The sequence below is a fragment of the Aythya fuligula genome, chromosome 22, assembly GCF_009819795.1.
Source record: "Aythya fuligula isolate bAytFul2 chromosome 22, bAytFul2.pri, whole genome shotgun sequence".
Lineage (NCBI taxonomy): Eukaryota > Metazoa > Chordata > Aves > Anseriformes > Anatidae > Aythya > Aythya fuligula.
In genome coordinates, this window is record NC_045580.1 from 3,516,681 (window position 1) to 3,529,651 (window position 12,971).

Genomic DNA, 12,971 nt, shown 5'->3' on the forward strand with positions numbered 1-12,971 from the left:
GTACTGTCCCAGTCACTGCCAGATGGATCTGAGCCAGTAGGGAATTTCCTCACCAGTCTGTGCACCTTGCCTAGAAGTGTATGTCTTACAACCTGGCAAACGGTTCCTTTACGCTGTCTTTGATCTGCAGCTCTGTAACTTCAATTTCTTCCCCTTTTTCAAGGGCAAAGAATACTACTATCCTTCCGTTTGAAGTTTTTGCTGAAGAAATAGCATGCATCAACAATTAAAAGTACAGTAAAAGCCAGGTATCTATTAATTTGTGCTGTACTTTTTCACATGACATAAAACTTAAAAACACAGTGATGCCTATTTCAGCAATTTGCTCTTATCTTTAGAAATCCAATTACATTCTATTGTTAGACAAAATAATTACCTGTGCAGGGAGATCACCATTATTTGCTAGGGTACATAAATTATTACAGTTACCTCCTTGTGTTTCCATCATACTTTCCACACTTGTTTCTTCCAATTATGCTAAACCTTTTTTTTTAGGACCTCAAGAATTAATAGGATCCATTAAAGCCATTTCAAAGAAGAAGTTAAAGGTCTAGATAGCACACTGGATGCTCGATCCATTGGGCTTCCTCAGTGTTTAATTACTGCACTGTCGGAGTGGTTGTCCCACTTTTTGAAGTGTTAAGAGTAGCCAGGATTCAATTAAGCACAAAACAATCATTAGCCTCTCTTTCTCTCCCCCCTACTTTGTTTCTGCTTTGCAATTGCTGATCTACCGCTATCATTCTGGATCAAAGGTAACCATTTTTAACCTAAGCACGGTGTTACGGTTTCTCATAACAGAGAAACGAATTTTAAGAACATTACTGTCATTTAAAGGAACATGTGCCAGCCCTCCACAAAACACATCCCAACCACGGAAATCTAAAAGGACCGAAATTGGACTTGTTACCAGAGGACTGAGATTATATAATGGAGTGATCTTTATCTTCTTAACATTTGCCTGAATCTGCACGTTAAAAAAATACAGTCATTTATGGCATTGTGTTCAGCTGAATAAACTCCGTGTTTGTGCAATCTGCAAATACTGCCTCTCAACATTTGGGGCATTTTGTTTCTCAATCTCATTACCCTCTTTAGAATAATCTTGAATTTAGAAGGTATAATTTTTTGCACATACATCATTCAAATGGAATCTGTTTTCCCGTTAAAAATGGAAACAGAGTAAGATTTCAGACCAGTTTGCAATTTGAGAAACAGAAGCTCCCTGCCAGAGCCACTGCAACTTCTGCTGTGCATCTAGCAATATGAGGTGGTCTTTAATTTGTACCTCTAAAAACCCTTCAGAAGGGATTCTAGCCTCCGAGCTCTAATTAATCCACTCTTCTTAAATTGCCAAAAGGATTCAATCAGCCTGGCTTCACAGAGCCACATGGATCTTTTGTTACAACAGCAATAGGAGCGAGCAGAGGAGATAATCGGGAGGAGAGGTACTGATAAAGGAAAGGTATGAGTGTGTTAGAAACAAACCTGACCCACTTCATGAACTGAATGCTGATCAGCCAGTTCTGACGTCAATGCATATTTTACTGTCCACCAGCAAGACGAGCCAGCACTACAACCTCCTTCAAAATAACAGTCTCCTACCTGATCGGCTTCGCACGCAGCAGCTTTACCACCAGGATGCAATGATTTCTGCAGACACATTTAGAAAGCATCTTAATCTGGCGGTTCTGTGGGGCTGGAAGGACACGGAGAGAACCTCACTATTCCATCCTCAATTCTAAGCTGCACTTTCTGCTCACAGCTGCAGAGGCATCTCTCTGCATAGAAAATGAACAAGTTTTATCTGATGGCAGCACAGCTTATCAGCAATCAGCCACTGAAATCCAGCCCCTGCGATCCCTTCAGAAACCAGCAAAATGCAAAAGGTACACGAACAAACTGGCTGCCTACAGGCAATAACTTTGAGAAGAACAAAGGAGCTTTACCTTGCCAGTACTAAAACCAAATTTTATGGAGAATGCCTGGTTTGGAAGTCTTCAGCTGTAATTTTCTCACTGGCCATTTTATCCGATTAAGACTATTTTTTACGTTAAATATGCTCAAATTTAAGTTTGAGGCTTTTGCTCCCAACTCCCTAATATCTTCCAGAAAATAACAGTATCAAAGCTCTCATCTCAATTCCTTAATGCATCCCCTGCTTCTTGCCCAGTTACTAGGGTAGAAATGAAAGATCCTTGGAATTCGATCTATCCTCTTTCTTTTAGAGCAGTATTAACACAAAAGCATTACATCTCAATCCAGCTTACTTGTTTCAACATAAAAGGTGGCAGTCTCATCAGCTTATAGTTTTAGGAATGCTTACTTTCGAGTCTTAGCTGATTCTCCTACTAGCTGAAATACAGAGATAACTTTACGCATGTTTCAGTATTTAACTGAAAAAGTTGTATTCTTAAAGATTAAAAGCTTCAGTAAAAGACTTAGAAGCCATCAGAATAAATCAAGAGATCCTGTGGAAGTTAAGAGGAGCCTGGAATGGCCACGAGTATCTATGTGGATTTCGTAGCTGCTTGGAGTGTTCAGCAAGGTCCAGCCCCACACTAAGCGCTGGGCCCAATGCAGACACCGATGCTGCAGAGCTTTCTATCAAAATAATTCATCAGTTACTGTGCTGTTTTTAAATTGCCAGATTAATTCTAATTAGAGAGTAATTCTAGCTATCAGAGTTGGGATCCTGGCTGCCCTTTGTTCTTGCACAATTTGATAAATGAACCATGAAGAATATGAGCCACTGGAAGAGACTGTTCTCGGGGATCTGTGCAGTGCTGGCTAACTCCAAAATCTCAGATGAATTGCACAGAATGGTTTATCATCTATCTCCTTTGCAGAGAAAAATAAAATAACTGGTTTGGGACAAATCACGACACGGTTTCTGGCAAGCTTAACTTTTCTCCAGTTACTTTATCACTGCAGCTGGACACGGGAAGTGCTATCAATCTGATAAAGCTCAACAAAGCTACGCCAAAGAAACAGACCATGTGAATCACCACTAGTTAATGTAATCATTTACATACAGACCATCTGTAATTAGCTTTCTGCAATACAGAGGTAGAGCACAAGAGCAGCCAAGAGGAGAGAAGAGACAGCAGCAGCTGATGGAATCTGGTAACAACCATTTATCAGTGCTTTCGGTTATTACCGAGTCTCTGGAGAACCTGTACATCGAAATTCCCTGTGACAGAGCAGTCAACGTCTCTAGCCTTTCCCTGGGTAACAGGTCTCCTGAGATGCCTTTGAGGAAGTATTTTTGGGAGCCTGTGTTATGCTCGCACTGCAGTGTTCATGGAGGCAGGGAATGTGCTTGCCTACAGTGCTAACGAAGAGAGACCATTGATGAGGGCCCCGCTCCGTGACTTATACTTGGGCCACTTTGGCATCAAGTCCAGATATCATCTCTATCCTACACGGTTTCTTTTGTTTTCTTCAGGCATCAAAGGCCCTAAGTCAGAACTCAAACTCATACCAGAACTGCACCTTCCTGCTACAACAGTTGTAAAATCCTTTTGCTTCATATATATTGATTCATAATAGTAACTTTTAATATCATTACATTCCAACAGTAATATGAAACCCAACAATAGAGTATAGAGAAAATTAAAAGTTAGCCTTAAATAGCTTAATATAAAATCAAATAGAGGCTGCTGCAAAACCTCCGCTATTTATATGAAGCATTAAACAACAAAACCATTTTTACTGCTTTCATGAACCTTCTGTAGAATTCCCATTCTGACATGCTAAAGAGCCATGAAATACAGAGCACTTGTCATCAAAGAGCAGATTACTAGGCTTCCCTTTTTAGCTTCAGAGAATCTGTTTTATGCACCATTCCTTCTGCCAAAACAAAACGCCTGACGTTCAGATTTGACTAACAAAAATTAGTCTAATAATCTATTCAAATCACAGTTCTCCAACGCACATCACAATTTTCCGTAACCTTTCCCTTACTTAACCTTTCTGTAAACTCTTCAGCCATTAGGAAAACATGCTAGAGGTGGGAAGGTGGGGGTACAGGAATGGAGAACGGAATGTTTCCAATGTACAGACAAAAGTAAAGGTCAATACAAAAGCAACAAACACATCCAGGAACTGGGAAAGCTGCCCCTTTGATACACACGCTGGTAAGAAATCCTTCTTAGTCCATCAGAAACACCACATATTATATCCAACGATAACCTGTTTTGTGAGCAATGGCTACAGGTTAAGAGAAGGATAAAATTTCTTGCTCGAGCAATAGTTTTGATCTCAAAGGTGAAGTGCTCATTGTAAAAGATTGTGTTGATTTCCCATTCTGATAAAGGTGACTTGAAAGAATTTAAAAGATTTTTCCTAAGGAGGAAGTTAATCCCCAGAAATAGATTGAATGCTTAGTCTTCCCAACATCTTCTGTAGTATCACTGAGAAAGGGGTGAATCTTCATGACAGATGCTAACCAATTAAACAGATGCTAAATTTCCTTCAAAATCTTTCGGGATGCTGTCTTCATACTCCATAGATAAAAAGGAGCACATGTTTTAGAGATCTGCTGGTACATGTAACACTTTTCTGAAGCCTCACCCTTACAGAAGACATTAGAGATCTAGATATATTTTCAGTTCATCCATTTCAGAAATGCCAGAGAGGAAATTTAAGGGTAAAATAATCCAGCCATGATCTATAACTCAGAAATGTTTCATCACTTCATCCTTCTCAGCCAATTGGAAGTCTATTCACACTTCCTTCTCACAACTCACAAGCTTACACCAATACAAACCAGCTTCTTCCAGCAGTTAGTCTTCCTTTCCTGCTCCTGTATTATTGATGATTGAAGTTCAACAGTCCTCCAAATCAAGATGTTATCTAGCCTTGCCGTTTCAAGTGTCTCCAGGCTAAAGTCAGTATGGAAGGATTCGTGGAATTGTAATGAGTTGACAACCGACAAAATGATTTCCATTGCTAGCAACATCTGCTGTGTCTAAATTTATAATTAAAATGAAATCATGCATGCAAAAAGAAAAAAATCAATAAGCTTCCATTTTGAGTTTTTCTAACGTTGAAAGAAGTTATTTGATTAACTCTGTTTTAACCTGAACATCTGGCAGCATTATAGGCATGTTATGACACCCACAAAAAAACAACCATAACTCTAAAAATTATTTCCTTTTTCCTGAAAGTATAATAGAGCTAATCTAGGATTTCTTTGAGCTATGTGCACTGTGATATCCATCGTGCAAAGATATTGTATGCATTACCACTCTGATTTTCTCTGCCTTAAGCACAGCAGGATTTCTTGGGCAGCAGCAAGGGAACTGCTGGAACAACCTTCACAAAAATCAGGTGTGACTGCATAGCATCTGCATTCTGGGTACCTGCTATTTTGATGTTCATGTTGTTGTCGAGCAGAAGATTTTCAGCCTTCAGGTCACGGTGCACAATCTTTCGGCCATGGCAATACTCCACTGCCGAGAGGATCTGCCAGAATTTGCGCCTGGCCTCAGACTCACTCAGACGGCCATGGCTGGCGAGGTAATCTGTTAAAATAAAGTTGGTTTAAACAGATTAGACAGCAAGCAGTAACCCTGGAAATTAAGTGATTTCTGTCAAATATACTCAAATGCATCAACTACTCAAAATTTCAGCCGATCCCAGCTTCTAACACATTATTCTTGCATTCTCCTCTCCTAAAGAGTAGGGACAAAAAAGCTGCTGCCTAGTGGAACTGTGAAACTCAACCTTTTATTCCTTCTTTTATGGCTGACTATTCTGATAAATATTTTCATATAACTCCTGTGGAATGAGGAATACTTGGAATATCTTGCTTCCCCATCACCAGGTGCTTTTCAGCTTCTCATCAATTCCCAGCAGCTTCACGCCACACACCTTCCTGCCCAGCCTCAGCACGCTATGTGGTGGCTAAAAGCATTTTTCCTTTGGAAATTAAAACAAATAACCATAAGGTACCCATCCTGACCTCTCTCGTCTTCGTTGCATCACAAGCAGAAAGAACATTTTGTTTTCATATTTGATTATGTTGTAAAACTAATGTTAGCCCTGAAACAAATGATAGCTCTGAAGCTGACGACGTCATTTATCCCCAAGAACAAAAACAAGCGAAGCAGCAGCTGTGCGAGTCTTGACAGAAACAGCTTCTACAGCCAGTTCTTTTCTTGCTCTTACAATGCAGAAAAAGCAAAGAACCAGCCATTAGGATGGGTTCAGAATTGCCTCCTACATCCCACAAAGAACGTGGTTAATGGCCAAGGTGCAGAAAATGCACATAGGTGTGCTGGGCAGGGATGACGGGCAAAGGCTGGGTGTATCTCACAGAATTGTCTAGCTTAGAAGAGACCTCAAGATCATTGAGTCCAACCTCTGACCTAACACTAACCAATCTCCAGCCAATTGCTGCAGCACAACTAACACTGAAATTAAACAGCAAAACAGAGAGCAAGAAATGAGCTTATGGGATGAATTAGAAGAGCTTGGTTATTTTTTTCCAAGATTGAAAAAAGCAGATTTTGTTTACAAGATGCACAATCGGTGCCCCTTTCTTTCTGTGAGATGACAGAGGGATGTGAGGCTATGCCATGGCCTCCTGCATCACACAAACACACCTCCCCTTGTACAAGTTGATACAAGCTCAGCTTTTAATTGTGAGGACTATTTACTCGTGTACGTAACGTGATGTTATCAGGCATCACATACAGAGGTGTTCTGAATGTGCTAATCACGTAGAATGTCCAGTCACGTAACACAACCTGTGCATGGATTTTCATCCCTCTCCCCACATCTATCAGAGGGGCTAGGAGGAAAAGAAATGCAGTTGGGAACAGACTAGCTGGACAGGGCAGTAACAGCTACCCATGATCTACAATATAATGCACTTAAGTCACACATATGATGATCAATGACCCAATAAGCTTTTGGAAAAGCTTGCCTATGGACTGTTGATTTCTGCTCGGATAAATCAGAAAAGACAAAATTAAATTTATATAATCTAATGTTCCTAAAATAAGTTGGTACTTTGGTTCCTAATAACATTATAATGTTGTTACATTAACTTGCAGTCCCACGTTTCATTTCCATGGCAGGTAAGCTTACTCTGTACTCACAGTGAGGTGATGAAGTACAGCCTTATGAGTTACTGTATGAATATTAACCTTCCAAAACACTAAAGAAGGTGCTTTACTGATATTTGGCAAATAAGCGGGCAAAGGACCAACAGGAATGTGAGACAACCAGAGTTGTGCTTTCAGTTACCTGTAAAGCTACGGAAAATTAGCCAAATGTAGCAGAACTACTTTGGACTCATGTTTGTGCAAGACGACTGGCCTTAGCATACCGCAAAGACATCAACATTCAGCACAAACTAGAAAAAATGCAGAGGAACAGCAGTACGAAGATGTGTAGAAACTGCATCACGGCAGTGCCATCAGGAGAAGGTTTCCTCATCAGCTCTGGATTCCTCAGTTCTGCCACAAATGCTTACGTGACCCCCTGAATACCCCGATGCTGTACGGCACACCACGGAAAGCACCCACGGGGAAGCTGGGCTGTTGTGCACACTGCAACAGGACGTGCAACGGAGTGCCACCGAGCGATACTCAACTACCTAACAATTTTAAATTGGGGATTTAAAAAAACAAACAACTGTGTATCTTTTGTTTCAGCAATTTCACTGTGCTGTCAGCAGTTCTCCTGTGCCATTTCAGCTCTACATCAGAGCGCTGAGCTGTTTGATTTGTTTTGGCAAAGCCAAAGCCTTTCAGATTAGGCAAGCAAAACTTTTTTTATATTTTTTTTATTTACAGTAACAATTTAAAACCAGCTTATCATTAGTTTAAGAATACACTAATGGCATCTGGGCAACATGAAAAAATATATCAGCAGTGAAGCTAGAGCTAATAATTTAACATTAAAAAAAATTGATTGCAATATCTAGGAGATACAGAATAAAACATAGCGATGCAGTGATGACTTGAAGATCGTATCTCACTGCATCACAGAACACCAGCTAACAAATTCCACTTGAATACAGCTAGTGGAGGCAAGAAACACTGTCCTTCCCTACTGGCATTACCAGCCAGATCACTGGAAGATTTCACCAGCCTGCAGGTACACGCAGGATGAAGGCAGTACCCTGAAAATGTGGAAGACTACAGCTCAAGTCCCTGGTCTCTCACTGCCTTCCATCAGCATGGAGTCCTGTCTTGAAATGCTCTTTCAAAGCTAAGGAATACGTGAGGAAAAAACTAAAACAAACAGCAACAAAAAAAACCCACTGCTTAATATGTTCAAATTCAATGACGCAAAACTAGGAAATTTATGAAATAAGTCTTAAAATAACTGTTTGAGCTGCCACCAGTCCCTTCTAATTATCATTTACGCAAAGGTCCCACGAACAAGACTCATCATTTAGAGACCAGCTGGCACAACCATTTCAGTCTGAATTCAGTTAGCAGGTTAAAACAGCTGCTTCTGCAAGCAGGAAAAAGAACACAACGGAACGGAGGTTTTCGGTCTACCTCTGTTTACTTACAAGGATATGTGACAAAATCCCTAAGTAAATGATTAATCAGCTCTTCCAAGCTAGTTACGTAACCTCAATGACCCAAAAAGGATCATCGTGCCCAACACAATGCCAAAGCAGCAAGGTAACACAGAATACCTGTTTTTGTTAGGTTGTGTGGTTTGTTTGCTTGTTTTTTTAAACTAACATCATATTGTTTATGGGCGTTATAGGTGCTCGTGATGTTTTCATTTAAGCTGTTGTGCTTTCTCTGTGATACACAGCTCGTATCAAGCACACTAAAACCAGAAAGTAAATTTCCAGTAAAACTTCACAGAAGGTGAACGTCAGCTTTGACGTTACTAGAAGAAAAGACAAAGGAAGAAATATGCTGCTCAGGGGAAGGGAGCACAAACCAGGAGAATTCTTGCAGAAATTAATAAAAACATGAAAAAAATATTGTCGTTGGATCATGTAAGACCAGCAACCTCACTGACCTCGTGCTCTTGTACATGACAAGTTCTTTGCTGCTACTTGGGCAACGAGGCAATGCTGCTACTGCGTGGAGTATTGATAATTGAAGAATTGATAGTTCTGAATTACATTGTCACTCATATGGTTTAAATAACCATTGCAATCATTCACCATCCTGTTAATATGCTCAGTAAAACAGGCTTGTTTCAAAGATGTTTTCTTGGGGGATCTCAGTTGGAGTGCAACAAGAGAGACTTCAGCTGCAGTACAATCATTTCAGCAACCCTCACAAACATTTTTAAGCACTTTGTTCGATCTGATCTACAAAAGCTGCAGATCTAAAAACTCTCCTCAGAGCTTCTAACCTGCTTGGGTCTTAATGCCTTTTCAGCTGGTTTAACTTGGCAAAGCACGAGAACAAACAAAAGCCTGGCAGCAAGGGGAGATCATAATATTTGCAAGCAAAATATCACTCAGTCACAGAGTGACTGACAAATCACATGATGGCAAGGTGAAGTCAGATATCAAAGACACAAACTAAATCACACTGAATGCAAGCCAGCCCTGTAAGCTGTTAATCCATCCTTTGTTAGCAATGCAGCAAATAGGTTAATGGACCTAAACTGTCATTTGCTTTCACAGCTTTAGCCTGTCAGGGCTCATTTAGAGCTTCCAAACTGCCTTTAACAGTAGTCTTGGCCTTGCACTTTCCACCAAGTCTAGCAGCCTGCGTGGAATGGGTAATTTATTCTGAAATACGCTACTTTATCTCCTGGTGAAGTAGAATACGCCATGATCTCTCTAAACAGGTGAAGCTGGTGCACGCAAGGATACTGTTTGTACATTAACTAGTTTCAAATAGGACAGGCTGGGACATACGCATGGTGCCAGCTCCTGGCTTTCAGCAAGGACTTTAAGGCAGCTGAAATTTGCTCGAGACATCCTGCCATGACAGCTCAAGGCTGGATGCTGGTTGCACACTCATGTGTAGTTCTGGAGCTAGCACCCAGGAGTAACTTAGGTGAAGAGCAAAGCACCCCCTTGTCATTTGCAACTATAGAAATGACAAAGCCTTTATGTGCCTTTATAAACATAGTTTGGTGAGTCTCATCCTCACTTCATACCCTTCATCTACAAGCTTTAAGTTGTTTTTTTCGTCCATTTTTCTGTAGTGAGATAGAAACCAGAAGTCATCTTAGATTCAGCTGGATCCACAGCAGGCAGAAGCAGGACTTTTGCTCAAAAGCAGCTTCCTGTCCGACCTTTTCAGTACCACAGAGTACATCTGTTTACTGGGTAAGTGAAACATGAAGATGGCATCCACTTCAAAACATGACTCAGAGCCATTGTCAAGCACTGGCCAGTGCTTTTCACTCAAATTACTGTCCTTCAGCTAGGTGAACAACTGCGTATGTTTTTTTACTATGTTCTCTCTGCTAGGGAGACAGGGACAGGCTGGAGAGAGCACAGTGAAGCACAATGAGGATGGGTAAAGGACTGGAGTGCCCATCACACGATGGGAGGCTGAGAGAGCGGAGGGCAGTCAGCCTGAAGACCACGTTCAGAAGGGAATTGTATAGCTGTGTATAAATACTTGACAGGAGGAAAAAAAAGTCACTTTTATTACCAATAACCAGTGAAAGGACAAGAGGAACAAACTGAAACAAGGTAATCCCATTTAAACATATTTTTTTTCTTCCCTCTGTGCATGTTGTCAAATGCTAGAACAGGTTGGCCACAGAGACTGTAGAGTATTCACCCGTGATCCTGCGCAACCTGCTCTGGTTGACCCTGCTCTGAGCCACAGGGCTGGACTAGACATTCCTTACACATCCCTTCCAGCCTCAACTATTTGGTGATTTGGGTTCAGCGTAAGACAGGCAAGACATCACTCACACAGTTCAAGCTTAGTAAAAGAATGACTATTTGCATATTAGGGGGACACACTGCATTTCCAGTCTTATGAATGCCTATTAACACGAGTGATAATAATGGGTTAAAACTTCAAGCAAGGAAATCCAGATGATCCACGAGGAAGAATAATTATTAAACTAAAAAAAAAAATCAGATCCTGTATATTCTTGTCTAACAATGTTACAATATCCCTCTTTCTAGAGACAGATGATCCTGTGCCAAGGCTAGGACAAAACTGAGAGCTGCTCAAGCCTATTCCAGTCCAGCTTTCCAACTCTGCCCAAAAACAAATGAAATTGTCCAGGACAAACCGCTAGGTAAGGCTAGGATCTTACAGATACAGACATAATTATTAATACTGTAACAAATGAAAGACATGCCTGAATGTCTCCTTTATGGAGAAGTGTTTCTGGAGAGACTGCAAGGTTATTGTTCACTGAAACAGGAACAAGATTCTGAGAAGCTGAAAATGTAAGTACAGAGGTTTATAGTCTCAAATGCCTCCCTAAGGATTAATATTTATGCTGAAATAGTCTAGAGTAGTTGGAAGACGCTGTTGTCTTTATCTACTGAGCAAGGATACTGCAATATTGTAAAGTACTAGTTACAAGGGGAATCATTATCTCTCTGTACTATGGGCACAAGAGTACAGCCTGGCACTAGCCCTCTGTTCCCTGCAGCTTCTCTAAAAGGCTGCAAGGTCCTCAGTATCTACTGCCCAGTTGCAAAACAAGCTGAAGGTTGTAAGGAACACCTAAACACATTAGGAAAGTCAGCTGTGAGATGAAAGATAACAGAAGTGAGTAGGCAAATATAGTTAAGCTGTTCTTCCAGGGACCATAGCTGGTAATTGAAATGCCTCTTACTTATGCTTTAGTCTCTTTCTCCTTCACATTTCCAGGATGTAGTATAAAAAAAGTGTACCAGAAAAGTACATACATGGGTACAGTCACCCTCAGAAAACTGAAGGACAAGATCAAATGAATTTTTCTTAAATGTCAGCCAAAAGTAGCAAATTCCTTTAAATAGTTAAAAGGTAAACCAGACAAAAGTCACACAAGCTGTTAGTCTTGAACTCTTTTGGGTTTTGGTCATGTTTACTGCTTTAAAAATACACCTGTAGTGAGCATGCCAGACAGCAGGCAAGAGTGGGTGAACTACTTTCACAGTAGTAGGGAAAAAAACTAACCGAAGCCTTGGATATTCATTTTCCCCTTGCTGAACAGTTGGGTTATTTTTAGGCTTAATAGTCAGCTTCACCCTCCACAGTCTGGATTTTTGTAATATAAAGAAACCCAATGGTCACTAATGAAAAAATAGAGAATTAGCCCTTCAGAATAGGTTGACTGTAATTAGTTTAGCTAACAGTTAATCTGTGTCTCAGCTGTTTAAGAGGCTTCAGGTGAGTGATGTTGAAGGTTACAAGGTGGTGGCTGTAAAGATACTTTAAAAAAAAAAAAAAAAAAAAAAAAAACAGCAGAAACAGCGAGTTTAAAACTTTGTAGATCTGTAAAGTAGAATAAGCACAACTGAAACCTTTTTTCAAATATTTTATTAAGTCCAAGGACTTGTTCTTTTTTTTAAAAAAAAAAGAAAAGAAAAATGTAACCACATTTGAAGTGCCTAGACTAAAAACAATATTTACTGCAACAATATTAGCTGGCAAAAGGTAAAATTCACAGCTGCTGAGTGCAGAAAACGTTACTGTAGCTATGAAGACAGCAAAGAATATCGGTGTAGGGGATAAAAGTAATCCTGTCCAGGAACCACCAGTCAGCACTATGAACTGATGGGTTAGCAGAACTGAAAAGCCTCAGTGAGGTTAGCACCAGGCTACTCAGAGTGATCCTGAAAGTGTGACAAGGCATTAAGGGAACATTCGCCAGTCACAATCTCCCGAGACCCATCCTGAAGAGCACGCTGTGCCCTTTACAGCACCTCCTGCAAGGGGAAGGTCGGAAGGGACAACTTTATACTCTCAAAAAATTTCTAAATCATTGAGTTTCTCGGAGGACTGACCACAAAGGCCAACTTCAACTTACTGGGTCTACTCTCTCTCAGCTCCTTCTGCAGTCAG

General features: G+C 40.5%; 1 protein-coding gene across 1 annotated transcript in view; it reads right to left on the reverse strand.

Moving 5' to 3' along the window:
* Positions 1-12,971, reverse strand: part of SIK2 (salt inducible kinase 2) — a 45,571-nt gene that overhangs the window by 21,320 nt on the left and 11,280 nt on the right. The window contains exon 4 of the mRNA XM_032201920.1: positions 5,367-5,528. Coding sequence (XP_032057811.1) covers positions 5,367-5,528 — 162 coding nt within the window. The remainder of the gene's footprint in view (positions 1-5,366; positions 5,529-12,971) is intronic.